This window comes from Lutra lutra, chromosome 9 (assembly GCF_902655055.1).
Source record: "Lutra lutra chromosome 9, mLutLut1.2, whole genome shotgun sequence".
Taxonomy (NCBI): domain Eukaryota; kingdom Metazoa; phylum Chordata; class Mammalia; order Carnivora; family Mustelidae; genus Lutra; species Lutra lutra.
In genome coordinates this window covers 6,434,578-6,460,479 of record NC_062286.1, presented here as the reverse complement: position 1 = coordinate 6,460,479, position 25,902 = coordinate 6,434,578, and the positions used below count along the sequence as shown (strand labels likewise).

Sequence of the window (25,902 nt, the reverse complement as noted above, 5' to 3'; positions counted from 1 at the left end):
AGGCCAAAGTTGCCTTGGGAGCCACGTGGTGCCCCCCAAAATCGTGCCTATGCCGCTCTATGCGAATACCCAAAAGGCAGGGGGAGGGAATTCCCTTTCGTTAATGCCAATTAGGTGGCCTTTAAGCCTTTGTTCAACTTAACTTGGTAACACTGTGAGGTCTTAATATTATCATCCCTATTATCTTCTGAATAAATCCAGTGGAATTCAGAGGGCTTAGAGACTTGCCCGAGATCACCCAGTTGGTAAGAGGTAGGCAGGAATACCACTCTTTTCACCTTGCGGGCTGCCTCACAGCCCGTGGTCACCGGTTGGGAGGAGGAACCTATCTTTTCCCTTCACTAGCAGTCAGCCAACCACACACAGAGGAGGAATAGCAAGACCTCACATTATGGCACCAAGAAGTACCAACAAACCTCCTATCACCCCTCCTTCTGGGCTTCTCAACTGACTGGGTATAGGGTGTTTTTAAAAATTCTTTCCCTTACAGGGCACCTGGGTGGCTCAGTGGGTTAGGCCTCTGCCTTGGGCTCAGGTCATGATCTCAGGGTCCTGGGATCCAGCCCCATATAGGGCTCTCTGCTCAGCAGGGAGCCTGCTTCCCCCTCTCTCTCTGCCTGCCTCTCTGCCTACTTGTGATCTCTCTCTGTGTCAAATAAAATAAATAAAATCTTTTTAAAAAAATTCTTTCCCTTATAAGTCTTTGAAACAATGTGCTGATTCCCACACTCTAATCATGATCCGTGAAGTTCTGAGCTCATCATCACCATGATTTCCTATACTTATATTTAAAGTGTTCTGATCCACTGTAATCTACTTTCTGATGCTCAAATTGTCCCAGCTTCGGTCAATGGAAACTTCTTCATACTGATCTACTTGGGGCTTTTAACACAAATTTCTCTTCTTAGAAACAGATTTGTAACTTTTAACTTTTTTTTTTTTTTAATTTATTTACTTATCAGAGAGAGAGAGGGAGAGAGAGCAAGCACAGGCAGACAGAATGGCAGGCAGAGGCAGAGGGAGAAGCAGGCTCCCTGATGAGCAAGGAGCCCGATGTGGGGCTCGATCCCAGGACGCTGGGATCATGACCTGAGCCGAAGGCAGCTGCTTAACCAACTGAGCCACCCAGGCGTCCCAGATTTGTAACTTCTTGATAAATATGATAGCCTCATATCTCTCCGTGTCTTCCTGAAACACCCAGCAGGGTCCCCACCATAGGAACAGTAAACCCTCCACAGATATGTATTCACTGACTGAGCTACTGCTCCAGATCACCCGAAGTTTGAGATTTTCCTACTCGAGAACAGAAAGTTGTTGAGTGCCTTTATCTTTCTTTTGCCAGAAACAAACTTAAAATAGGAACCTGAAATAAATAGCTTGGGAATAAAGTTTCTGGAAAGAGCCCAAACTGGTCTATCAGCTTTTATTTACAAAATTGTTGAAAGCTGTTTCTCTAAAAAGAGCTCACTCTCCTGCTTCCCCCGTTGTTCAAATATATCTTAAACTCTGGTTCTTATTAATGATCCACATCCAAACGTCTTTGATGTGGAAGGGACTTAGGGACATGAGAATCCAAGTCCCTGAGACCACAGCAGCAGGACAAGAAAGACCCCGTTTCTTCTCCATTCTAACCCCACAGCCCTTCCATTTCCCACACCTCACAGCCCCAAAGTCCCACTTCCCACCAATCCAATCAGAGGGATGAAATGAGAGATTCACACTGAAAAATCTCTTATGAGGCCAGCAAGCACGCGTCCATTTAGAAGGACTGCATTTTATTGTGTGCTTTTTAGTCTACTTGATTCTGTTGTTTTAAAAAAAAAACAAAAAAAACCAAAAAACCCCATCAAGGAGAAGGCCCAGTGCATATAGTTCAAAGCTGGATCCAAAAAGGACAAAAGGCAGCCCCTTTACTCCTCCTCAGTGGGCCCAGCGCAGGGAAGAAGCAAGCCCAGGGCCCCAGCACTGCCAAAGGACAGCCTAGGCCCCAGTCAATTCACCCTCCACCAACCTCCACATCCACCTCAAATATTTCACTCATCACCTCCAACCCTGCAAGAGGGGTAAGGCCGTACGCTGGGGCGGGACACACACAAGAGTGAGCACCGTAGCTGGCATCAATGTCTAGGGAAAGATACATGAATCCACAGCACGATGGCTGCAACGTGGCAGGTGTGGGGATTAGGAGCCTCCAAGAAGGGGACGTCTGAACTGAGGTTCCAAAGTTAGGCAGCAATTTCCAGAGAAGGAACAGGCAGGTACTCAACCCCAGGGAGCAGCGCGGAGCCCCAGGTGTTCAGAGGCTGTGAATGCTTTTGTAGGTTTCCAGCCCCTGCATGCCCATAGCTCTCAGCTCTCCACACCATCCCACGGCAGCCCAGGCCCCAGGTGCCACCCACACCCACTGCTGGGTCTTTTCAGTTGAAATGGGACCTGGTCTGGAATCCTCCCTTTACAGACAGGGAACCAAAGCTCAGAGAAGGTGCTGACTTGCCTGCATTCACACAGCAGGTGTGCGGCAGAGCTGGAACAAGATCTCTGGTCTCCTGATGCACCGTCTTCCAACGTTCCCCCATGGGTCCATCACAGCCACTACTCTCGGCTCTAGGCTAACACGAATGTGCTCCTGGCCCCCAGCCAAGCACACGCACTGGTAACCCAGACACCAAGGGCCACAACCAGAGAAACGGGGGTCGGCAGGCCACCATGACTGGGACAGTCCAAGCCCCTGCTCCCGGCCAGACCATGGGCCCCTCGGGGGTCCAGCTGACACAAACCCCTGCTGACACCCCCACATACCAACCACCCATGCAGGCCGCTCTGCCAAGGGCGCGTTTAAGAAGAGACGTATGTTCTCTATGGTAGTGGCTTTACAAAGGCACTCCCGATGGCACGCTGATTAATATTCAACCGTGTGCCTCCATTTTAATGTCAGCACAATCTGCACAAGTGCAGATTTTGCAGATTGTTCACCCGAAGAAGAACACTTCCCCTTGCACTGGCGACCCCACACATCGCCTGGTTTTGCATCCAAGTTGGGAGCGCACAGGCTCCTGGGGGAACAACTGCTTCAAGTCAAAGATAATCGTGTTTCCGACAGGATCTCTGCCCTGTGATCTTTCATCCCGTGGGAGAAAACCATTTTTAGAGCTTTATTTCCAGAGTCAGCCCAGATGAAAACCTTTCAGTTCACCATCTGGTAATCTGTATCAAAAGTCTAAGACATTTTTGACATCCCATAATCTCACTTCTAGAAATCCATTCTAAGGAAATAATCCAGGTGATCAGAGGTGTGTGTGCAAAATAACTTGTCAAGAGTGAAAACAGAGAGTGTACAAAGTGCCAACAATGTGCAAATGAGTGAAGAGCTATCTCTATAAAATCGAACATTCTGGAGGCTTCTGACATCATGAAGTAGGAATATGCTCAGCACAGAAAACACGTTTAAGAAAAAAAGGGGCAGCAGGATATGAAACTGTATATTTAGTCTCAACTTTATAAAGTTAAAAGTAGAGAAGAGGTTGAAAGGAAAATCCATCAAAATGCTAAGCGGTGGTGAAAACAGCAAGTGCGCTACCAGGGCAGCCGGCGTACAGGCCCGGGCCCCGCTGTCTATGCAGCACCGCATCCTCCCCCAGTGGGCAGCCTTCAGCTGTGGGAGCTCCCGTGGGAGTGGGAACAGCCAGCCCGGGGGCCGCGGTCACCGTCCCACACCGCAGCCTTTCGCACACGGGGAGTGGGAATGGCCTCCGGCCATGACGCTGTGCTACTGCTCCTCTCAATCTTCTAAACTAAGCGTGTATCATCTTTATAATTAGAAAACAACATCAATACGATAGAACAGACTGAAGTGTCCACTGCCATGGCTAGGGCGTTCCGGCTCTCTGTGCCTGTGCCTGTGCCTGCTGAGGGTATCACAGCAAGAATTCTTCCCCGAAGGCTCTCCCGGACAAGCCGCCACAACAGAGGCAGTCTTTGGAACCTGAGTACCTACCTGAATGGCTCTGACAAGACACAGGGACCTACAAACCAGAAAGGGTTTGATGCGAACACCCTTCTCTTTGACAACCCCTAACTAAGCTCACGCTCAAGACAAGCAAGACAAGAGAAACGTGGTCCCTCTCTTGGAGCTTCATCACGTGCCACGTCTCCAACATTCTGTGCTCTTTTCTGTTTTCAAAGCTCATTTTCTTTAACCCTTTCCTGGGGCGTCCCCTTTGACATTATGGAAAGCACCAGTCCTTATGGAGGGGATCACGGACATATCTAGTCTGCTTACGTCCAACACAGGAAGCGAGCAATGACGTTATTAATTAAGATCAAGGTGTGGGCTGGCTACTGAAACAGGAACACTTTCATCTGAGATCACCACGTATTCTTTGATCCTGCCCTTGATAAACGACAAAATGGTGACACTGGAAGTCTGTGTGAAGGACCCCACACAGCCCTAGCTGCCTCAATATAAAACACCCACTGCTCACGAAAGTGCTTGGGGGGGGGGGGCTGAGACTGATGCACTAGATGAGGTTTATTTTTTATGCTAGCTTTCTTGTCCTTTTAGATTACAGGCTCAGAGTACAGAAAACCTATCAAGGTTCATTTTTATTTACTCTTTCTGTATTTCCCGAATACCCACTCTCGGTCAAGAACATTCTTGGTACTAAAGGGTAAAAATCCCATCATGTTGAAATCCTTTCCTGCAGCAAGCACTGAAGAACACGGAGATTCGGGAAGCAGAGCCGCTCCCTCAAGAAGCAAAGCTCCGTAAGGGAGAAAGATGCACAGGCGGTCAGTTTGGTGCAGAGAGCACAGCCAGAGACGGAACGACCCTGGGGAGCTTGGGGGCGGGGGGGGGGGGGGGGACAGGTGTGGCCAGAGGACAGGGAGCAGCCGGCAGGGCCCAGATGCATCCCAGTAACGAAGGGCCCCCAAAGGCTGTAAAGTGACATGGTAAGACGTGCATCTAAGAAAGCTGGATTTGGAGGGACAAAGATGAATAAAGCTTGGTGCCTGCCAATGCACAGCTCAGCAAGACAAAGAGAAACAAGAAGTGCTCGAGAACAATCCATCACCATATACATTGCAAGAGGGAGAACTGCAGCTCGAAATGAAGCAGTGAGTACATTTTGGGGGCTGGTGATGGAAAAGGCTTCCCAGAGGAGGTAAAGCTTATGAGTTTCATCCTTCAGAAGCCGGTCCAGGAGATGAGAGCTGTGAGCAGCCAGCTGTGTGACTCACCCCAGAGAAGTTATCCAAAGAGCGGCTTCCCATCCGAGGGCTGCTCTGAGACCACATCAGAGAAGGAGGGAGAGGCTCTGGCTGAAGAGCTGGCACGGCTCTCCTTTAGCCTGGGACCCCCAGGTGTCTGGCACAGAAAGCAGGGAGGCAGACAGCATCTGCTGACCGGATCCCGGCTACTGGAAACCTCACATCCAGTCACACAGATACCCGCTGTTGGCAAAGTGGCTTGACCAGCCACACTACACAGTGTGCACTTTGTCACAGCAAATTGCTTTCAGCCTTCCCCCACTTGATTCTGCCTCCCCATCCCTAAGGATACAACTCCCATTACTTACAGATGCTCACCAGACTCCTCCCTACCCCCCACCCCGCCCCACTTCTTTGAGAGCACTGCAGACCAGGAGAAAAGACCAACACCTCCCAAGTCGTCACGCCCAGGAACCAGCAGCCTTGAAAAACCAATGGTCTCCAAGCCTCAGGTAACAGCTGCTACTCGTGCAGGCAAGATTTTAGATCAATAAACACATACATACATATGTACACACGCACACGACCTTTCAGCTCTGTGACTCTGGGCGAGTGGACAGAGTTCGGAGACTCCCTGAACAGGTTCAGAGACCCCGTGAATAATGCTGAAAAATGTAGTCAATGTTTTACAGTAAGTAAGGCAGACAGTCAACTCTGTGATGATATCCACATCTATAAAACATGGGGGTTTACTTAGATCACTGGTTCTTTAATCTTCTATCACAGACATCAGTAAAAATCAGAACAATGTTTCTGATTACCTCTCCAGGACAAAGCATCTTTATATAACTTCCCATACAATTTTCAGGATGTGCAGTCCCTTTAAGTCTGTCCACAGACCCTACTTACCAGGTGAAAAAACCCAGCCTAGATGAGCTTAAACTCCCTACCAAATAAATACGGGGACCCTAAGTACGATTCATGTTAATACTTGGGACTTTAAGTCACGAGTCTTAGCGTTCCTTCTGATTAGCCATCCTTCCGTGATTAATATGCTGATCGCTGTTGACAGGATTCCACAAGTTACCCACCTAAATTCCAATCATTCTTCTTAACCAGCAGAAGAGAGACCGTAAGCATCTCAGAGACTCGAAAGTGGAAGACATCTCAAAGTCTCAGAGTCCATGACCCCACCACCCCTACAACTTCCGTAGAGGAGGCACCAAGCCTTTGCTGAAATCCTTCCAATGACCAGCTCACTTCTCTCTCATATTTAAGTCAAAGCTTACTCCCATGAAAATACCCTTTAGAAAGGAACAGATAATAAGCTTCACTTCCTGGTCCTAGAGAATGCCCTCAGATATGCCCTCTCCCTACCTCCCAAGCTAAGTACTAGGTCCTTCCAGGGTCCTCCTACGTTGAGGTTTTTAGCTCTAAGATTTTGAGGTCCCTCTTAAAATGTTGCTTTTACAATTCAATAACGGAGTAACCAACTTTTTTTTTTTTTTTTAAACATACTTCCCCCAAGGTCACCTGACTCAGCTTTGAGCTTCTCACACACTGGTTCATGCTGAGTTGTGGTCAACCAAAACCACTTGGAGTTCTTCAAAAGGCTCACCATGGCTCTGCCAGCTGATATCCAGGAGGGTCCCACAGCCTTATTGCTCGCTCGTTCTCCACTGTGGACCCTCGTTCACAGCAGGTGCACCGAGCACTGGGAAGTGGGGTTCCACGGTCAAAAGCAGAGATGGGGAAGCAGATCTGGTTCTGAATCTCAGCTTCTGTAATTGCTAGCTGAGAACCATGGGTAGATTACTACTCTGTGCCTCACTGACCTCACCTATAAATGGAGTTGCTGATAGTACCTAACTCACAGGGCTGTTGTGCAGACTATATTCATGGAGGTAGTTGTCTAGCACAGGGCTGGCCCCACAACAAATACTTCTTGGGTGTCAGATTATTATGCCTCCACTCTCAAGTTTATGAACATCCACACAGAAACATTTTCTTTATCATTTGTCATAATCTCCTATTCCTTTTTTTTTTTTTTTAAGATTTTATTTATCTGACAGAGAGACAGAGATCACAAGGAGGCAGAGAGGCAGGCAGAGAGAGAGAGAGGGAGAAGCAGGCTCCCCGCTGAGCAGAGAGCCCGATGTGGGGCTCGATCCCAGGATCCTGAGATCATGACCTGAGCCGAAGGCAGAGGCTTAACCCACTGGGCCACTCAGGTGCCCCACCTATTCCTTTTGATCACAGACATGGTAACATGTATTTTGTATCCTGAGTTTTATAGTCTGAAAATGTCATCATAAGCATTTTTCTTCATGTTGCTACATAACCATAGTTGCATCAAGCAGTATATCCTAATTCAGTTATTGGAGGCTTTCAGGTTTTCTCTGAGATAACTGGGACAATGCAATGAGCATCTCTGGGCATCTTCCCACATAAAGAGTTTTATTTCTCTTGAGGTGAACCACCAAACTGCTTTTAAAAAATTCCATGCCCTGGCTTTCAGTGCCACAACAAAGTAGCAGAATACCCGTTTCATCCTACTCATGCCAATCACTGGGGATTACTATGATTTAGTTATTTTCTCACGTAATAGTAGAAAATCATGCCAGATATAGTACCTTCTTCATGCACAATGAAACATCACTTCCTCAACTACTGCACAGGTTTCTTTCAAACTGCTCTATCCTTAAATTATATAGGTATAATAGAAAAAGTTCTCTGTATTAATTTTAAGCTCGGGATTAATTTAATAGCCATATTCTAATTAGCACTGTAAAAAAGGGAGAAATATATACACAAAATTATTAAATTCTCATTTCCTTCTGTAAGGGGAAGATGGTAAGGGTTTACAGGAAAATCAGCATTTCTTTCTTTGTACTTCTCATTTCAAGGAAGTGACAACTACTCTAGGACATTCAGATAGAGGGTAAAGAAGATATCCCTCTCTCAGTAAGAAGATCTGCACCAAGTCTTCAAGATAGAGTAATTCTTAGAGAAGTGAAAATGAAAGTTCCCCATTGTTTCCTTCTTGATAAAGACAAATTTTCCACTCACTGATAGGTCAAACAGCTAAAAAATGTTAGCTTCAACTTCCCAGTGCAGGGGAGGGGGAGAACACCTTTGGACTGAGAGAGAGCTTGAGACATTTTAAACTAAAAAGTTTAAGAACAAATACAAACTGGATGTTTTCAAGAGGTCAGAAAGCAGCTTATGATGAGTGGGAAAAATTACTGTAGAAACTGTTTCTCAACAAACCATTATAATAAAGGCTTCTGCAAACCTATACACAAGATTTCTAGAAAATGAAGATAGCTGGACTGTCATCGTTTTTGAAACATGGGAGCAAATGTAATATACTTGCTATTATGTAGGAAAACTTGCTTTTTATCTGTGGGGACACACATACTACACTTTGGCTCAGGACAAATGTTTAAAGTCACACGTGCGTGTGTGTGCGTGTGTGTGTGTGGGGGGTATCCTCAAAGACCAGCAGCTTCGAGTCACCTGGGAACTCAGTCAGCAAATACTTCATCCTACAGGCTTCATCCTATAGCTACTGAACCAGAAATTCTAAAGATGGAGCCGCTCAGCACCCCGTGTTTTAATAAGACCTCCAGGGGATTCTCGGGCACTCTTAAGTTTCAGAACCACTACCCTAACGCAGAGGTTGGCAAACTTTTTTCCTAGAAAGCAAGAGAGTATATAAAACAGGCTTTGTAAGCCAAGAGACAATCCTGAGGTGACTCTGTAGGTACCCGGGAAGAGGGTGAAAGCCAGCCTCGGCTCCCCGGCTGTAAAAACACATCTGGCTGCCCTACAGCATCTCGGAACCCCCTTCTGCTTCCGTCTGTACAAACCCTCACCCAGCGGAGCACAGCAGTCGGCCGCAAGTAGACTGCTCACATCTAAAATGCTAAGTTTCTCTCCTACACGAGGAGGACAGTCTCAGAACTTGCAGCAGAAACATGACAACACACAAAGGAAGGTTCGAGAAAATGGACAATGGCTCTGCCGGCCTTGGTGTCCGCCGCTGAAGGGAACACACGGCGAGCATGTTTGCAGCCTCCGTGCTTACTGCGTGCCCTGAACCATGCCTATCACTTCTGCCTTGTTGCTCAGTTAATCTTCACTAATATTTTCAAAATATTAATATTCCTGCCTCATGTGTGAAGAAATGGAGGCTCAAAAAGATTCGAGAGCTTCCGGTGACAGGCTTTCTGAGGGGCACACGAACTTCTAATCCAGGCTTCTCGGGTTCTAACACCTACGTGCTCTTCATCCCAAACTCCACTCGCCTCCAAGAATTAGTTGCTGACCTCAAGGGCCTGCCATCTACCTGAGGGGCAAAGCCCAGCAGACACAAACCTGTTCGAGAATAATAAAGAACAACACTGCAAGGGTAAACAGGGCCTGTGTGTTAGGAACTCTTCCAACAGACTCAACTGCAAAACTCCGAATTTAGAGGTGAGATGCAGAAGGCAGAAGAATGCCCCCTCCTGCCCCAAAGACGAGCACGTCCCAATGCCTGGACCCCGTGAAGATGTTCTGCAACTTGACAGATGGGAACTGAGGTTGCACATGAAATTCAAGTCATTCATCAGTGGAACCTGAGATGGGGAGGCGATCCTGGGTCACTGGGGTCAGGCCCAGGGCGCTTGCAGGATCCTGAGCTATGCACGAGGGAGGCAAGAGTCTGTGTGTGCTATGGACAAAACGGTGTCAGGGTACCCCCGCCACCCCAGGGTGATGGTATGTGTAGTGAGGCCTCCTGGGAGATAATCAGGTCTGGTTGAGATCACGAGGGTGGGGCTCCCAGGGTGGCGTAAGTGCTCTGACAAGAAGAGATGCCCCAGAGCCTACTCACTGTCCACCCCGACAGGACTCGGCGAGAAGGCAGCCGCGTGCCAGCCAGGGAGACAGCCTGCACACAACCCAGCCATGCGGACCCCCTGGCCTCCAGCTTCCGGCCTCCAGAACTATGAGACGCAGACGTCCGCGGATGAAGCCACCTGGTCTGGGCGTTCTGTTAGGGCAGCCTGCGCAAAATAAGACAGAGTCACAGTGACGAGTGTGAGAAAGACTGCACCGGCCATGATGGGTTTCGAAGATGAAAAGCCACAGATCGAGGATGCAGAGCTGGAAAAGGCAAGGAAGCGCTCTTGCCTGGACCCCCAGGAAGGAGCACTGCCGACGCCGTCACCTTAGCCCCACGGGCCCCATCTCGGACCTGGGCTCTCCAGAGCCACGAGATAAATCTGTCCGTTTCTCATTTTCACAGTTTTTCTTGAAAGTCGTATATGAGATTACTTTATTCCTGCATCTTCTCAATTGTCTCCTTGTATCTGCCCTTTTCCTTTCCTACTTGGCGAGATTCGGCTTTTCCATCCCAGGATCGTTTTATGGTCTCTGTCAGGTTTTGGTCCAGTAATAACCACCTCGTGAGGGCGAATGCCCACACGGACAGCTGTGCCACGCGCCCTGTCCCGCTGGACGTACTCGCGCAGTGTAGACGCCGTAGGTCTTCTTGTAAACCCAGACCACTCTGTCAATCTGCTGACCTTTGGAGTGAGCTGGCACAACCCGGACTCCACCACGCTTTCGGATGGGCTTGGCTCAAACACTGTACTTCTGCCTCAGCTCTTTGCAAAGGGGGAAAACATAATCTTCCCACAAATGTGGAAGAACGCACCGAAATGCCTTTCACAGTTCTGGTTCCCGTCAGAAGTCACAAAGGGATTAAACTTCATCTTGGCCACTGTGGCTTCAGTGAGGGCCACAAAAGGGAAGAAACGAAATTTGTCATTTTAAGGCACTCAGTTTACGGTAAGTTGTCCCAGCAGCCACAGAAAACTTATATAAGAGAGTAAGTAAAGAAGGTTAACGTCTTCAACAGGAGCCTGGGACAGGAGGGCTTGTATCCAGACCAGGAGTGGGGCCTGGACAGCAGACGGTATACAGAGACAGAGACAGCCTGCAACAGAGAGACACTGGGGACAGGTGGGGATCAGTTAGAGGTCAGCTGGAGCCAACCCATGCATGACAAATCAGGAAAGCAGGCAAAAAAAGCCCCAGTCTCAGAGAAATTAAGAAACTCAAGATGGGAAAGGTATGAGGAGGTGTAAGGCATGAATGGGAATTCTTTCTGTTGTTCTTTTAACCACACGTGAAATGAGTGCTCTTCCCAGGCAAGCAGTGGCCTTAGGACATGAAGCACACTCATGATCAAACCACATGGGCCTCCTCTTGGAACTGACCACCCTGAGAGACAGCATGCGTGGATGCTCACAGGGCCCCAGCCCGACTGTGGTCGCCCGCGGCTAATCCCTTCCGGAATATGCCCCACTGATTTCTGCTGTCTAGTTCTAAAAAAGTTTCATTTATCCTCACACTCCTCTAACCAAAAATATTCAAAGGAATATGAAACTAAAAGCAGTTCTGGAGAGGAGTTCCAAAAATGTTGTGTATGGTGTCAGCACATCGAAAGAGAAGGTATGGGTTTTCCTCCAGAAGTCACCGAAGAAGGTGAATTCTCTGAAGCAACCACAAGGCTCTGAAATAAAGCCTTTGGGATCCATACTCTGACTTTAAAATAATTCAGATTCATGGCGTCATAATAAGTCAGACTTGGCAGGATCTACCAGATGGGTAAGAGATGACAGAAATAGCAGCCCCCCCTTCCCAGCCCCGCCACCAAGGGCTCGCTAATGGTCAGCCTGCTGTGTGGCGCCTCAGGAAGGACACAGGTTGGGTGCCTGAAGTGTGAGGTTGAAATTCCAGAACCAGCTTCTCCCTTCCTCAAGCCTCCCTTTCCTCTAAGAAAGTGGCAAAACGCCCTTTCAGGCAGATAGAAGAGCAAGTGCAGAGGGAGAGGGCACAGAACGTGGCACACTGGGGAAACCGCACGTGATTTCCCAGAAGGACCCCCGGAAGGCAGCCTGGGCCCAGGAGGTTTGAGGGGCTCGGTCTGCCTCTGGCGTGCTGCTGTGTTTACTGAGCCAAGGCTTACGCTGGATCGATGAAGGGAGGCAGTGGCGATCTCATAAGCAAAAAGATCTGGAAAAGGCTGAGAGTCCTCCTCCCACACTCCACAGGGGCAGGCTGAAGTCTCCGGCCAGTCCGGCAGGAACAGACACCTGCTTACCTGTGCTTGACCCCAATTTCCCTACTGCTACAGCCCACGCAGGCCTTCCTCATCTCTCCCAGGCTCTGGAACTCGCCTTCATGGACATCAAAGTGGATAATGAGAAAACGCTGAAGACTCTCGAGCAGAGAAATAACATCACTGGGCTGTACTTTAGGAAACGACTCTGGGGCAGGTAAAGGAAGGAGGTTTGTGGCACACGCTAGACAATATAGGTCACAAAGGCAGATGTGACACGACTGTTACTAAATTCGTACAGGCTAGCTTCCTGACACTGTGTGTTTACACCTCCTCCCTCTACACTGGCTTGTGAAAGCTATGTGGCGGGGTACCGGGCAAGCCTACGGGGACATGCAGGTCCTTCTCAGGACTGGCCGTGGTCACGTGGCCAATGCCGGCACGAGAAGCACAGTCCTTCATTTTTATTTCTGATCAGAACAGAATCAGCCTTCTCGACACGGGACTTCAAAATCACTCTTGAGGGGCGCCTGGGTGGCTCAGTGGGTTAAGCCTCTGCCTTCGGCTCAGGTCATGATCTCGGGATCTGGGATCGAGCCCCGCATCAGGCTCTCTGCTCAGTGGGAAGCCTGCTTCCTCCTCTATCTCTCTGCTTCCCTCTCTGCCTACTTGTGATCTCTGCCTGTCAGATAAGTAAATAAAATTAAAAACAAAAAAACAAACAAAAAATCATTCTTGAAACTCGTCAGAATAAAAAAATTCCCTCTTTTAAACTAGCCTTAAATTATAAACTCAAAAGCCCCAGGGAACATGGTTAAAAAAAAAAAAAAAACGAAACGAAAAACCCCTCCTGAGATATTTTTTGAAATCTACTGTTTGTCAAAAGAACTAAGCATCCATCTTTGAGTGATTTCTGGAAATCTTGAAGATGGTCAGTGGGCCAGACACCCCCCAAACACGGTGGCCTCAGAATGGAGCGGGTCCAGCACACAGCCCTGGGCAAGCAGGAAGCCAAGTTCCACGGGGCGGCCCGGGAACACGTGCAGCCCTCTGCTCTCAGGTGGCTCGTCTGTCAAATGAGAACAGTCAGCAGTAAAGATTAACATAATGTACGGAAAGCACAAGGTTTGTAATAAGCGTCCAAAAAACCTACAAACGATCATGATTCCTCCCTGCCCCCTCACGACTTTATCCAGGAAAAGAGCTGGAGGCAGGTGACTACCTCTTTGGAGAATCAAACATTTGTTTCAGCAAAGCTCAGTGTTGAGTGAAGAGGTCTATACTCTTTGTTATTTCCTTTTAAATAAAAAGTACTTTCCTACATACATTTATTTCATTATGCGTTACTCAATGAAAACTAATTCTACTTCCTTCATAAAATCAGTAGTTGGCAGGTAATCAATCAATCAATGTTTATGCATTTGCAAGCTAAGCATGGTGGTGGTTTCTGGTTTTGTTTCGTTTTAAAACTGTAGAGGACTGTGACAGCACCTGTGGCTCAATGGGGTGGGCATCCGACTCTCGGTTCCAGCTTGGGTCATCATTCCGGAGTCACGGGCTTGCTCTCTGCACTGAGCCCCATCCGTGCTCAGTGACTCATCTGATGGATCTCTCCCTCCCTCTCCCACTGCCTCTCCCCCTCCAATAAATAATACAATCTTTTTTTTTTTTTTAAGATTTTATTTACTTATTTGAGACAAAGAGGACACAAGCCAGGGGAAAGGCAAAGGGAGAGGGAGAAGCAGACTCCTAACCGGATATGGGCCTCAATCCCAGGACCTCGGGATCGTGACCTGAGCCGAAGGCAGACGCTTAACTGAGTCACCCAGGCGCCCCAATGAATACAATCTTTTAAAAAAAACAAAACGAAACCGTAGAAGACTCTGAAGAACATAGAGATGAATTTTCAACCTTGGCACTACCGACATGTGGGCCCAGCTAATTCTCTGCTGGGAGCTGTCCCGTGCATCATGGGATTTTAGCAGCATTCCTGTCCCCGACCCACAAGTGCCCACAGTCTGTGCACACACCCGCACACCTCTCAGTTGTTAGTAACCAAACTGGGGGGAGCAAAATCACCCTGATCCGCATTCTAACCCAACTGAATTATTTCAGAGACAAGGAAACCAGGGCTAAAACATGCTAAGCGATTTGCTCCAGGGGACAACAGTGAGCGTCACGAGTTCCAGGTCCAAAAAGCTTTCAAACTCAGTCAGGACAAGCAAACTTAGTGATGAACAACTTAAGTCCCTCCCACCACTTCTTTGATTTCCTGAACTTCTTCCACGTTCTTTTGGAACTTAACCAGAAACAACTCAATTCCTGTCTAATCATGTAACATCAGTATGTTACAATACATAAAATAATGGAAAATGAAGGGGGAAAGTATCTATAAAGTCAAAATACCAATACAGTCATTTTTTAGCATCCTGCCCCCAAATCTTTTTTCCTATATATATGCTTTTTCCCCCTCTTGATAAATTTTTAATCTTCTCTTTATCCCTGAGGTCAAGATAGGGTATGTCCTGAGATATGTACACCATGTCCGCCCATAAACACACACACAGGCACACTTGCACACATACTACACAGTGTGTATGCACATTTACACGTGCGTGTATAATCTGTTTTCCTCACACTTCAGTCACTCTCTCAATCTGAGATCTTATTTTCTCTCTTATGGAGAGGCCAGTGGGGAGGAAAAGGGAGAGAGAGAGAATCTTAAGCAGGCTCCGCCCAGTGCGGAGCCCAACACGGGGCTCTATCTCACGACCCTGAGATCATGACCTGAGCCAAAATCAAGAGTTGGACACTCAACCGACTGAGCCACCCAGGTACCCCTCAACCTGAGATCGCAAATCTTTCTTTAGTTTTTTGAGAATTTGTCAGCTATTACTTTTTAAAAACTCTCCCCTTTTCTGCTTTTCCCCAAACAACGGGTGCTATATTGGTCCATCTCAGTCTACTTTCTGAGGCGCCTGATTTTTACTTTGCACTGTCCATTCACTCCTTTAACTCATGTCCCGGCAACACGGGGCATCACTAATCCTCTCCCCCTATGTGGGTAGCTTGCCATTTAGTAAATTTTAGTCTTTATTTCAACAATTACATATTCTTCTATTTCCATACCTTTTACTGGCTCTTTTCCAGTTCCAGTAACTAAATACCTCCCTTGCCTTTTGAAGGGTGTTAATCGTTGGAGTCCTGCCCTGATTGCCCTACTAACTTAGTTTCCTCAACTGTGAGCTCTCTACCTTCTTGCCTGGGGACCCGCCAAACGTTAGGCTATTCTTAATAGCATTTTTGAGCACTGAGAAGTGTCGCATTTTGAGGAAGTCTGATTTAACAATTTTATTTTCTTTTTACGCTATTGCCTTCTGTGTCCTTTCCAAGGAGCCTTGCCTGCCCCGTGTTATAAAGATGTTCTCCTCTGTGTTCTTCAAGAAGCTTTACAGCTTTAGTTTTTACGTCTGAATCTACGATCCATTTCACAGCACTGCTTGCGTAGGGTGGGAGAGAGAGCTGTACTTCCTTTGTTCTGATGGAAAGATCCAGTTGTTCCAGGACCATGTGCTAGAAACACCTTCGTCTCCCATGGCTCTGCCTCGACAACTGTGCTGACAGTCAGACAACTCTCAGTGAAGGTCTATTTCTAGACTCTGTCTTTTGTTCCGCTCATCTCTTTGCTGGCCCCCTGCTGGCAACACAGTGGAGACCACCACAGTCTCACAGGACCTGAAGTCACATGGCCTAAGTTCTCCAACTTGTCTCCGTCCCAAGACTACTTGGGACAGTCCAGGTCCTGTGTGTTTCTCCTAAGTTCTGGAATCGCCTTATCAAATTCTCCTGCTGGAATTTTCATTAGGACTGTGTGCATCGTGAGATCAATTTGGGGGAGAACAGACATCGTGACTACGTCGAGTCTTCCAACCCACATACATCATATACCTCGCATTTAGGTAATTCCTGCCAGTGGTGTTCTATGGTTTTTAATATAGAGTTCCTGCATATCTTTTGTTAAATCTCTTCCTAAATATACTTGCCATTCTTGACTATTGTACCGTCTTTGTAGCTGACATTTCCTACTGGCCTCTTGACAATCTTGGCTTGCACAGCCCTCCCTGGGGGAGGCAAACGCTGTTCCTGGAGCTGCTGCTCACAACAGCAGAACTAGGGTGGGGGGTGGGCACAAGAGGTACTTCCAGACCCTTCTGTGCCCCTCCCTCCTTTTAACCACCTGTAGCATTCCCTGTCCTTCTACTCCAGTTGTTGCTGTCATCAAAGGGAACACCACGAGGGTGATCCTGTGGCCTGACAGCATCTGTGGGCACAGATCCCAGGACCTGTCCTCCTCCCAGCCATCAGCCACGAGCAACAGGAGTGTCTCTGCCACACTCAGCAGTGCTGTGCTCTCCCTCAAGCCAGCCTTGCTCTCTGCAGTCCACGGTCTCTGGGAGCTCTCACCACGCTAGCCCTCCAAGGTTGCCACTGGCTTGTTTCTGAGAGAAACGACATAGTCACTTCATGACTTAAAAAAAATTACTATCACCTGTAAGGTTCTGAGCAGGGGGCAGACCCACCACATGTGTGCAGCCTGAAATCTTTAAGTCAGAAAAAAGTTTATTAGTCTAGCAGAAATTACTTCAAAAAGTTGATGGTGCTTGTATGTTAATCATCATCCCCAACAAGAAAGGCAAGCACTGGATGAGAGCAACGGAAGGGCCATTCTGACATGATTAACACACAAACCAAACAATGGAGGCAGCAATGAGGCCGGTGTCCTTGTCCACCACTTAGACAAAGCTGGTTCATGCAGGGCTGAGGTGGGAAATTCAGCCGCACTTCAGAGAACAGGAAGCAGCGCGTGGGACCGTGGGAGGGTGGGGGGCAGGGGCGGCAGACACAGCGCCATCCCAGAATTAGACAACTGACAAAACAAAACACACTTCTAAAAATGAAACATCCCAACTCAACTTTACAATTTGCATGCCTAGAAAAAAAAAGGTTTGGTTGATTATTCATTAATGGTGATCACTATTAGGGCCTCAGTCACTGCTAACGCCAGGATGTGCACAAAGAAACCCCTAGGAAAGAATGCATACTCACCCAGCCCAGAGACATTTATTGCTTTCACGGATTTCTTCATTTTGTAAAGAACCATCCGGTCCACATCCAAAGCCTAGAATATAGAGAAGTGGTATTAATTAACACGTGTTTGGGGTTAGATCACGACTATGAGGGAATGGCCTTGTGATGGCCACTCTGGAGGCCCCGGTGAGCAGCTTCTGGGGGATACATCCTCAGTGTGGTGTGCCGATGGGGTCATCCCCAAAGCCACACCCTCCCGGGTGCCTGACCCACACCAAGCACGTGAGCCACCTCTGCCCACGACTCGCACTGGCCGCCGGCCCCCTACAGTGAGGAGTTTCACCTGGGACCGACTCTACCTCCACCCCGTCTCAGTCCTCCCTGGGACCAAGCATGGCTCTATCTGTGCCCACCTGCCAAGTGTTCCTTCCCAAGAGAGGCGAAGGGCAGGGAGCAGGGGGAGGAGCAACGAGGGGGTGGTAAGGCAGATCTGCCACCAGCATGTTCCCACCCCAGCCAGACCACCCCACCCAGAGGCAGCAGGGTCTGGGGGAAGGCAAACACACTGGAATTTGTTTGGGTTAGAAGGCATGTTCTTAATCCTCTCCTAGCCCAGGCTTCCTTCCAGAACCAGGGCGTAACAAAACCTACTTTGCAAGGTTGAATGATTAATTGGACACACTGAAGTACTTAATATTCCTCTATTATACTCCGTTGAATATCACACTTTACGAGATCAACCCCCACACAGTAGCAGCACATGGCACCTGGAGAGCCTCGCCCACAGGAAGCGCAAGCAGTACCTGCTCAATGACCCCGCAGATCAGGAATTCTAATTACAGCTCTGCTCTCGCAAAAGTCGGGGGGGGGGGGGTAAAATGTCCTCTGAACCCAATTAAACACTGCAGAAGAACAATGCGTCACTCTCGGTTGTGGCAGGAGGAAGGGAGCATGTGTGAACTGGGAGAGTGACAGCGATCACAGGGTCACGATAAAGAAACCAGTCCAACACCTGCTATGCGGTGACACTCAGTAAGAACATCGTTATTACTCGCCACGGGTTTTAATCATAAAGTTTCAATCACTGTCATCAGCGGCAGAGCACACCACCTCAGCAGAGCCCCTCATGTCCAGCCTTCCTGAATTGCCTTCACATATTTATGTTTTTAAGAGCGAGCATGCAAGCCGGCGGGGGGCAAAGGCGAGGGAGAGAGAAAATCCTAAGTGGGCTTCGTGCCCAGAGTGAGCTTAACTCAGGCGCCCCGGATGAATCCCTTCTTGAATCCACTTTCAATATCAGCATGCTGAGTCCCATTCTAAAGCAGCAATGACTATTTTTTAAAGATTTTTATTTCTTTATTATTTTAGAGAGTGAGTGAGAGAAAGAGAGCAAGCATGGGGAGGGCAGAGGAGAGGGAGAGACAAATCTCAAGCAGACTCCCCCAACCCTGAGCCGAAACCAAGAGTCTGCTGCTCACCCGGCCGAGGCGCCCCAGGAGAAGTTATGTTCTAAAAAGCATTATTGGGGGGGCGCCTGGGTGGCTGAGTGGGTTAAAGCCTCTGCCTTCGGCTCAGGTCATGATCCCAGGATCCTGGGATCGAGCCCCACATCGGGCTCTCTGCTCAGCGGGGAGCCTGCTTTCTCCTCTCTCTCTCTGCCTCTCTGCCTACTTGTGATCTTTGTCTGTCAAATAAATAAATAAAATCTTTAAAAATAAATAAATAAAAATTTAAAAAATAGAAAGCATTATTGGGGCACCTGGCTGGCTCCGCTGTAGCGCATATAGCTCTGAATCGCAGGGTCGGGAGCTCACGCCCCATGTTGGGCACAGAGTCTACTTGAAATTTAAAAAAAAAAAAAAAAAAGCATTATTTGGGGACATACTGTAGGAAGGTAGGTAAGGATTGACATAAGAAAGTCAAAATTTCTTGTAGGGAATAAGCTTTTATTTTCCTAGGTCATCTTTAGTCTGTTCTTAGCCTTCCCTTGAGATGGGAAAAGGGATCTGGAGACAGAAAAGAAGCCATGAAACTCACTGCTGAGCTCCTCCTCTGGAAGCGTCATCCACCTTCCCGCCCCAGGCCGCCGCCCAGTGATCGGGACCCTGCAATGCGAGTGCCCACTGGATGGGTTCTGCCAGTGACGGCGGGAACAGGAGTTGTTCAGGGCCGCGTCAGAAACACTGGTTCCTGAAGCTCTATCCACCGTGTGTCCGAGAGCACAACCCTCACAAAGACACAAGTTCAATCACTCATCAAAGCTCTGGAAGGTCCCAATCCCCAAGTGAAGGGCCATTACTGAAAGACAGATTTGATCTAATCAACATCTACTCCCCTGCTTGCAGAGAATTTGGTCGGGAATTGCTAGAACAATCTCTGACCTGCATTCAGGTAATTACACCTGCTCCTCCTCCTAAAGCCTCCCACAGGCAGCAGCAGACACCACCACAGAACCGCAGGTCAGCCAACATTCCGACCAAGCCCTTTCTGTGGCCCAGGAGGTATGAAGGGAGAAAACAGCGCTTGCAGAGGAGAGAGACGCACCGCACAAGTTCAAGGGGCCATGCCCACCCAGGACGCTGGTGCTGTTTCTGCACATCCTCAGAACAAGGCAGTGATTCCACGGCGGCTTTGAAACGGCTTCGTGACCTGGCCTCACTGCTTCTCCAGCCCCATCTCCTGACCCCCTTCCTTCCCCAACTGTACCCTAAGCTTCTGTCACAATGAACTCCTGCAGCTCCCCCCAACCTTCCTCCTCTTTACTTCTGAGCACTATGCACTCTTTTCCCTCCTTAGCATACTCTCCCTGCTTCCTCTTGACCCAGCTCCAATTCTGCAATTTGATTTAGGGACACGCCCTCTTCCCCGAAAGCCTTCTCGCACAGGTTGCTCACTCACTTCTCCTGCAGCATCCTGTGCTTAACTCAGTAGTTCAGCCCATAAAATTTACTGAGCACCTACTATGTGCTAAGTACTAAGCCAGGTGTTAGAGCTACAAGGGTAAGCAAAACAGGGCAACGCCCATGCCTGCTGGAAATTCACAATCTAGCAAGAATATCCCCTAAATAAACACAAAGCCAGCAGTCCTGGACTGTCTTGTACTGGCCTTCTTTTCCATTTGTCCCACTCACCTCAAGACCTGTGCTGTCCACTGGGGTAACTACAAGGCACATGTGCCTAGTGAGCACGGACATATGGCCAGTGCCACACATTAAAATGACAATATTTTGGCCATATTAGGTTAAATGTTAATAAAATTAGCTTTTTGTGTCTTTTTACTTTTTTTCAGTGGTCTCCTAGAAGGGCCGGAACTTGCTCATGGCTGTGTCCTCAATGCCCAGCAGAAAGCTGACATACAACAGGACCAAAAAACAGCTCAGTAGTGCCCCCGAGACCAGAAAGCCAGGCAGGGACTCAAGAGGCTGACAAGGGTGTCTGGTTGATCTGGAGACAATGGGCAGCTACCGAAGGCTTCCCAGCACAGAAGGGAGAGCTGTACCTTGAAGGTCATTCAGGTCCCAGCAGGAACAATGGACCTACACAGGCAGGAAGTGGATTCAGGGAAAGGATATCCAAGGGTGAAGGACCTGGCTGGGCCCCACGATTGAGAAGCCACATGGGATCGGTACAGGGCAGCAGACACTCTGGAAAAGTTAGTGAGTAACAGGGAGACCTATTCTGCCTCCTCAACCGATTTTGCTCTCCAGCCTCTGGCACTCTGAAAGATGACAGAGTAATCTTGTGCCCACAGGGGTTTGACTCAATTGTGCTGAGAAAAAATGGGCACCAGAATCCTTATCTACCTCAGTGTGGAAGGCTGACCACAAACGAAATACGCTTCTGAACACCGTTGAACTTGGCAAATTTCCTCCCATATTATACTGTGGGGCACACCCCTCCCTGATCTCTTCCTGCATACAAGTCTTGTAAAAATAGGCCACCATATGGAATCTTCTAGCTCTGTTATTAAAGGGGCTGTGCTGTTTCCTGAACTCAGGAAGAGTGGATAAGCGCTAACTACTGCTGCTTTTCTAGGGGTCTGTTCAGAGCCTGGAAATAAAGGTGAGGTAGGCGTAGAGGTAATTTTAAATTAAAACTGCAAGTGGGAAAGGCAATTACCTCCCCACTTGGAAACACACCCTTCATTATAGTGCATATTTACAGATAAATGAGATTAAACTTGGTCAGGAGAAGTTAGAATGATTAAGACTGTAGTGCCAGAAAACGTCTTCTGTCAATTACATACAAAAACATCCCCGAAATCCTAAAACAAAAAAAACAACATAACTTAAGAGCCTCAAGAAACCAAGGGTGTCTGTCATCAGGCTGAGATTCCTAGCAGACTGGGCACTCACCCACTCCCTCCTCTCCCCAGATCTACCCAAGCTTAAAAGGAGGAAGAAGAGCCAGAGCCCCAGCCAGAATGTGTGTGAAAACCATAAACAGGGGTCAAAACTGAATGGCCAACACAGACCTACGCAGGAACAGAGCAACAGTTCAAGTCCAGCCAAACCCCATTAATTCTGAGGCTCTACGCCATAGCCGACCTGCAGTTTATAAAACGAGCTTCCCAGAGTAAATTTATCACATAAACAAGACTGCAGAGATGTGTCTCAGATATTTTAGAGGAAAATAAACAACTGTTTCCAACCACTCCAAAAGCATCTCTTTTGATCCCTGAGCCACTGCGCACAGGGCCCCGGGTCTGATTTATCCGGGCGAGCAGCGCCCCGCAGGCCTGGGGGCTCATCCACAGACCACGGCTCCCAGGAGGGCTGCAGCTGGCAAAAGGAATGCCCCTGAGACGCAAGGGACATGAGATCCTGACTCACTCCTTCCCTCCTCAGACCTGTGCTGTCCAGTAGGGTAGCCCCTAGCCCCATAGGAACATGGAGAATAAAATTAATTAAAATGTAGTAAAATAAAAAATCTAGCTCCTCACGTCTCACCGCCTTTCTCAGGAGCTGCAGCCCCACATAACACCCTGTTTCTAAACGCGCCAGCCCCTCTATGCTTTTCCCCTGTGCCTACAGACCCATGTGTGCCACCCTTGCAGGCGGTCCTATAAGTCACTGGTGTCATCTGGGCGGTCCTCTCCTCTCCCCTACCCTGCCCTGGGCTCGGCCCAGAGGTGGCCGTGGAACACACCCATTTCCCTTGAGAGGGCTGAAGTTACTCTGTGTTCCCAGAGTCCACGGGGACGTCCATCCTGGCACAGAGGCCCCCGCCTCCTCATGCTGGACGGCGGGGGCCAGACCCACAGTGTCTAAGGAGCTGAGCCGGGAGCGGGTGGGCCCCTGTGGCGGGCTGGGTTTTGTGGGGCCGCGAGCTGAGGAACTGCACTGATGGATGTTTCCAACCGATACGACCAAGAGTTGAAGGGGAGTAGTAGCTTTGAACCTCACTGCAGAAATCTTCCCAGAATGAACTCCCTGATTCTGATGAGCAGACCAGCATTACCGAAAAACTGTACTGCATCCAGTGTTATATTTTGAACTTTGTTAAAAAAAAATTATGGAAATTTATTTTCTCTCTTATTAATACAAGTATCTATATAATATGTTCCATTTTGCCTCCAGGCCTGCAAAGCCTAAAATACTCACTGTCGGGCCCTTTACAAAGTCTGTTGACCCTGGCCCCGAGGATTCACACAGAGGTTTCTCCAACCCTGGCAGCCGGCCCAGTGTCCTCTTGGCACAGCACCGATTTGGTCGCCAGTAGTTCAAGCCAGCAAGGGTAGGGTGGGGCTGGCTTCCTCCTTGGAACCCAAAGATGCTGCCTGGAGGAAAAGAAAATGGCAGACCACAGATCCCCCCCCCCGCCCCCGTGGTGGGCCGCCTGGGAGTCCTGTTCCACTCTCCTCTCCCAGCTCCTCTCCCTCGCTCCTTTTATGAAAGGCTAACCTGAGAGGCAATGATATTTTTGAAAGACACAGACCAAATGACAAAACAAAGCAACACTCAGATCTGTTAGCTTTGCCCAAGGATGGCTTTGCCGAGGAAGAGCCAGACAAACATTTAGATGGCAGCTCTGCCTCATCGCACGTTTTGCTTCACTTTCAAAGTAACACAAAACATTAATGACAGTGTCAAACATTTCCAGAAGCCTTCTGGGATGCACAGAAATGCACTGTGGCCTACAGGCTCAGGTTAAGGCCAGACCAATAATGGAATGACTTCCTTCTGGGAATAAAGCAGAGGCCTGGAGAACAGCAGGTGTCACAGAGAATCACGATCAAATAAATATGCAAACTAAATCAGCCGTGTGAGACATGTATGCGTCAGGACACACTGGAAGGGCACACTTGGTGTTCTCCAATAAGACTGAGGGTACTCCTAGTACGTACACATCTGCACCAGAAGACAAGGGGGTTCGTGGCACTCTTGCAAACAGCTGAAAAGTGGACCAACCCGAATGGACGAAATGGCATATGGACATGGACAAACGTTACCCACTCAGAACATAAAGGAATTTCACAAAAATGGTAAGCAAAAGCAGCAATTTGCAGAAGTCTACATGCAGTATACTACCACAGAAGTTTAAAGGGATAGGAAAAGCTGGATTATATGGTTTATGTTTAGGGATGAATAATGTTGCTGATAAAACTACAAACAGAAGCGAGGAGATGTCTATCACATGGAGGGGCATGGCTGGGCACGGCTGGGCACGGTGGGGCGGGCAACCACCCTGAGGGTGTTGACAGGCAGGCGGGCGGGGAGTGCTCTCTGAATGCTGACTGTGACCAGGAAGGACAGGACGGCTGGAAGAGGGTCTGTTCGTAATCACTCTTTAACTGTAGTATATTTCCTTACGTGTGTGTGTGTGTGTGTGTGTTTGTGTGTGTATGATTTGCTAACTTGAATAAAAATAAGTTTAAAGTCTTCTTTATGGAAAAGAAATTAAGATCAACCAGAGTTTGGGGGTAGAGCCAGAAAGGCTGCCAAAATGAAATTGCCTCACGGGGGTAATTCATGAGCTCAGCATTTTGGTCACACACCATGAGTGAAAGGAACTTAGAGATCCCCTAGTCCCATTTCCAAGACATCCGAGAGCAGAGGACACAAATCAGTAAGCTAGAGACAGAGGTGAAGACAATCGCCAAGCCTGCCAATTCCTAAAGCGGCCAGCTCCGGAGGACAAGCAAACAAGATACACTTCTTTCATTTTTCTCCAACACCTTGTTTTTATTCCTCAGAATGTCTCAAATTCTGTGCGTTTCTGCCAGAACCAGGTTGGTAGCTCAGTGGGCATCTATTCAGAGGACAGCCAGCCCCTAACCCCAACCGTCAACTAGACCTTGACCATGTCCTCAATCACAGGTACTCGAAACAGTGCATCCAAACCTGGGGCTGGGGGCGGGGGTATCATCAGGGAAGGAGGCACCAGCACACACTCAGCCTGGGTGCATGTGGCTGACCCTGACCCACGTGGGTATATAGGGCACAGAGAATGCAAAATAATAAGGCAGCTTCCAAAGGTCAAAATGCAACAGACCTTTCTCAAAATACCATCTTGGGAAAGCAGGAGGGTATAAGGTGATTTACTGAACCAACTGAACACACACACACACACACACACAATTGTAACCAAGAAATAAACTGTTATAAACTAGAGGACAAGCAAGTGTTGTATCATACACACAAATTGTGTATATAAAGATATAGGAAACAAATAATTTTTGTAATAATTTTTGTTGTCTCAGAGAAAGTTGGGAGGGCTTTTTGGATTTTTCTACTTTTAAACTATCATCAACATGAATACATTATACTTGAAATTTTTTAAATTAAGGAAAACAAAGTTCTTCAATATCCTGTATCATTACCTTTTATAGTTTTCAGATCAAGTAGGATATTGAGGATTTGAGCATAAAAATGTGCCAAAGAATCTGATTAAACAATCAAGAAAAGAACTCAAAATGGCATCTTTCCATACATAAAAATGTGTACACAGAAAAAAAGTCCTGGAAGACACACGAATTTGGCACAGGGGTTCCATAAGGAGACAGAAAAGACCAAGAAGGAAGACTTCATTTTTTGGTACTGTTTTAAATATTTACTACAAAAATCTATTTGTGTGTGCTCTCTATGGTTAGAGATAGCTAATGGAAGATCACCAGCTCTCTGGAGTAAAAGGGAATGTCACTAACCCGGACTGACTGGCTGAGAGCAGCAGAAGCTGCACCCAGGAAGCAAAGACCCCGTAAAAACACAAAAATCACTGACGCCCCCGGGGCAGATAAAAGAAGTACAAATCAAAAGAACAAAGGCACTGAGGGGTGGGTAAGGCTGAGGTTTGAGGGCACCTGGTTAGCTCAGTTGGTAGAGCATATGACTCTTGATCTGGGGGTCGTGAGTTTGAGCCCCACAGTGGGTGTGGAGATTATAAATAAATAAACTTAAAAAAATAATGAAATATAAAACAAAACTGGTGTCACCAAGCCGCACCCTGACTTGGCAGCTGAAGGCACCGTAGCCTGCTCCGGTCTTCTGGAA

At 48.0% G+C, this 25,902-nt stretch overlaps 1 protein-coding gene across 1 annotated transcript in view; it reads right to left on the bottom strand.

Annotated features, from left to right (window-relative positions):
• Positions 1 to 25,902, bottom strand: part of ASAP2 (ArfGAP with SH3 domain, ankyrin repeat and PH domain 2) — a 169,785-nt gene that overhangs the window by 92,656 nt on the left and 51,227 nt on the right. Inside the window, 1 exon segment of the mRNA XM_047744070.1 lies at positions 17,429 to 17,501. Coding sequence (XP_047600026.1) covers positions 17,429 to 17,501 — 73 coding nt within the window.